Source organism: Erinaceus europaeus, chromosome X (genome assembly GCF_950295315.1).
Source record: "Erinaceus europaeus chromosome X, mEriEur2.1, whole genome shotgun sequence".
Lineage (NCBI taxonomy): Eukaryota > Metazoa > Chordata > Mammalia > Eulipotyphla > Erinaceidae > Erinaceus > Erinaceus europaeus.
This window is the reverse complement of record NC_080185.1, coordinates 76,172,115-76,175,901: the sequence shown is the minus strand read 5'-3', so window position 1 is coordinate 76,175,901 and position 3,787 is coordinate 76,172,115. Positions and strand designations below refer to the sequence as shown.

The 3,787-nt window shown below is 46.4% G+C and overlaps 1 protein-coding gene across 1 annotated transcript in view; it reads right to left on the bottom strand.

Annotated features, from left to right (window-relative positions):
- Nucleotides 1-3,586, bottom strand: part of IL2RG (interleukin 2 receptor subunit gamma) — an 8,883-nt gene extending 5,297 nt beyond the window's left edge. The window contains 5 exon segments of the mRNA XM_016193804.2: nt 55-217; nt 1,948-2,087; nt 2,500-2,678; nt 3,074-3,236; nt 3,459-3,586. Coding sequence (XP_016049290.2) covers nt 55-217; nt 1,948-2,087; nt 2,500-2,678; nt 3,074-3,236; nt 3,459-3,573 — 760 coding nt within the window. The 5' untranslated portion in view covers nt 3,574-3,586.
- Between the last annotated feature and the right edge of the window lie 201 nt (nt 3,587-3,787).

Here is a 3,787-nt window from a genome sequence, read left to right as displayed (position 1 = left end):
AAAGGGCTGAGCGCTCAGCTCCTGGAGCAAGGCCATGCCTAAGGTCCACCTCACCCTTTGAAGTGTTGCTGCCCCAGTGAATCGGTTGGCTCCAATCACTCCAGACTTGAGCACTGCCACAGAGCGGGTTGTAGCGGCTCCGAACACGGAAGGTGTAGAGCTTCTGCCCATCCACACTAGGCAGAGAGAGGCTATGCCTATAAGACACAGATTGCTCCTTTGGGAGAAAGATGAGGAAAAGGTGAATGCTTGTGAAAGAAAGAATTTAAGCTGCTGCCACCTCTCCCCAGGTCACCCCCTTTTTAATTTTTTGCCTCCAGGGTTATTGCTGGGGCTCAGTGCTGGCACTACGAATCCACTGTTCCTGGTGGCCATTTTTTTTTCCTTTTTCCCATTTTTTTATTCGATAAGACAGAGAGAAATTGGGAGGGGCAGAGGAGACAGAGAGGGAGAGATAAAAGTAGACACCTGGGAGTCGGGCTGTAGCGCAGCGGGTTAAGCGCAGGTGGCGCAAAGCACAAGGACCAGCATAAGGATCCCAGTTCGAACCCCGGCTCCCCACCTGCAGGGGAGTCGCTTCACAGGCGGTGAAGCAGGTCTGCAGGTGTCTATCTTTCTCTCCTCCTCTCTGTCTTCCCCTCCTCTCTCCATTTCTCTCTGTCCTATCCAACAACGACAACAACAATAATAACTACAACAATAAAACAACAAGGGCAACAAAAGGGAATAAATAAATAAAATAAAAATTTTTTTTTTAAAAAAGTAGACACCTGCAGACATGTTTCACTGCTTGTGAAACGACCTTGCTGCAGGTGGGGAGTAGAGGCTCAAACCCGGAACTTTGTACAGGCCCTTATGCATATTACTATGTGCACTTAACTAGGTGCACCACTGCCTGCTTCCCCCTCCCCTCTTGATTAGACAAGGCATCCTGTTCTCTTCAGTGATGAAAATCTAATGCCTTGTGGCCTGGAAGGTAACACAGTGGATAAGGCATTAGTCTCTTGAGTATGAGGTCCTGAGTTTGATCCCTGGCACTGCATATGCCAGAGTGATGCTCTGGTTCTTTCTCTCTCTCTCCTCCTTCTCTCTCAAATAAATAAATCTTAAAAAGAAACTCTAGGGGTTGTATTGTTATATGAGAAACTGGGGAACATTATGCATGTACAAACTATTGTACTTACTGTTGAATGTAAAACACTAATTCCCCAATAAAATTTTTTTTTAATTTAAAAAAAAGAAACTCTAGGGCTGTGAGGAGAGATAGCATAATGGTTAAGCAAAATAAACTTCATGTCTAAGGCTCTGAGGTCCCAGGTTCAGTACTCAGCACCACCATAAGCCAGAACTGAGCAATGCTCTGGTAAATTTAATTAATTGATTAATTAATTAATTAAAACATTTGGGCCAGCAAAATAACTCACTTGGACAGTACACTGCTTTGCCATGTGTACAACTGGGTTCAAACTCAGTCCCCCACCATATTGAAGGAAGCCTTGGTGTTGTGGTCTCTTCATTTTCTCTCTGCCTCTCTGTTTCTATTTAGGAAAAAAAAATCAAATCCCCCCTCCCCATACCTCCTTAAAAACTTTATTTTTGTTTTCTCTCCTATGTGGTACTGGTAATTATGGGCAAGGAAAACTAACTGGTGAGCTTAGGAGAGATGGTGTAATGGTTAAGGAACATATCTTTCATGCCTGAAATACTAAAGGTCCCAGGTTCAGTCTGCCAGCACCACCATAAGCCAGAGCTTAGAATGGTCTGGGGGTTGGGGGCAGATGCTCACTGGTGATGATAGGAAAAAGGATTTGGAGGAGGGTGGGGAGGGTGGTAAGTGGCCAGAAAACAGGAACTGGGGATCAGGTTCTCCTATTGGGCTGGCTGAATCCTTCAATCTTCACCTGCTTTTTAGCTTTAGCTGCTAGGCCCATAACCCACGTCACTTACAGTCCATTTGTGATCCAAGTTACTCCGGTACTGTACCATGTGCTCCAAACATTTGTCTATGAGTGTGTTGTTCCAGCTCAGTTCTAGCTGGGATTCGCTCAGATTGTGAATGGTTAGATTCTCTGGAGGCCAGGGGATCACTGGAGATATAGATACAATCATCCCCTGACCCAGATAAGTCAGGAACATGGAAGACCCTTCCTCCCTTCCCCATCTTAAATCTTCACCCCCTCCTCCTTCCTGCCCAGTGGCCCCTCCAGTGAAAGAACAACACTCAGGGGCTGGGGATAGCATAATGCAAAATATTCTCATGCCTGAGGCTCTGAGATCTCAGGTTCAATCCCCAGTACTACCATAAGCCAGAGCTGAGCAGTGTTATGGTGTCTGTCTCTGTCTCTCTCTCTCTGTCTGTCTCTCTCTTCCTTTCTCTATATCTCTCTCATTAAAATAAAGTAAATAAAAAATTTCTTAAAAATAAGAACACCACTCAGTATACTCCAGAACTACACAGGGGCTCCTTGGGTTCTTGATCCCCTCTCCTTTCCAAATTACCCAGATCTTGAAGTTTCAGTTTATACGTGTTCTGTCTTCTAGGGCCCCGGGAGTCCCGGAGCTGGACAACAAATGTGAAGTACAGTTCAATCTCCTTCTTGGAAAACCAACAGCCAGAGGTGATCTGTTCAGAGAACAGATAACGGCCACACTCCTGGATGTTGTTATACTTTGGATACCTGGAGAAGGGTTAGAAAACAGAGCAAAAGGCTGGTGAGACAGCACAGTGGTAATGCAAAAAGACTCCCTTGCCTAAGGCACTCAAGGTCCCAGATTTGATCCCCAACACTATAATGCAGAGCTGAGCAGTGTTCGGGTTATAAATAAATAAATAAATAAATAAATAAATAAATAAATAAATAAATAAAACAGCAGAGCAGCAGTGGGTAAACTTGGGAACTCCAGCTAGCCACAACCCACGTTCACCACCTCTGAAATGGCTTTTGAGCTATTCCAGGGAGAAGTAGTGGGAAGCGTGGGACACTGACTACACAGTCTTTCTTAGTCTCAGTGCAGTGTCACACCCAGCCCTTCTCCTCCTCCCCATGGGAAAGCCCCTCTTCACCTTTCATACCGATAATACAGAGTCAGGTTGGTGGGCTGGGACTCCCAGCTGCTGTTCCAAGTGCAAGTCATGTAGTCAATATTGAATACAAAACACTGGACCTCTGGGAGGGGCAGGCTGGAAACACTGAAGTTGCCAGAGGGTGTAGAGGTTGAGAAGGAATCTGAATTGGCTACAAATGGAGTGGATAAGAGGAAGAGAAAAAGTCATAGCTTAGAAGAAGGAACAGTAGGAGGCAGGGAACCCTTTTCCTTACCCTCCCTGCAGCCGACAAGATCCATCCTTAAACTTTGCCTGCACCATTGTGATGTCCAGTGGAAGCCTCCACATTTCTGTACAAGCCCTTCCCACAGCCTCCCTTCTCCCCAAACCCCTCCAGTTCCAAGTTTCCCACCAAGTATGATGTCTTCCTTCCCATTGGATGTGAGGTTCTTGGGGATCAACCCCACCCCCAGAAGAGGCAGCTGCAGGAACAAGAGGGATCTGATTGGCAATGGTGACTTCAACATGGCGCTGGCTCTTCGTCCCATGGGTGTAGACTGTGTCAGGAACCTGGGCCCCTCGCCCTTTACCCTTCCCCACCCACACATTTCCTTCTGTCATAGCTTCCGGTGGAAAGAACCTTAGAAAACCAGGGCTCTACAGAGGGTGTGGCAAATGTGTGCTGCAACACAGGCACAGGCACGGTCCTCTAGGAGATTAGGTGTCAACTCTAATCTGGAG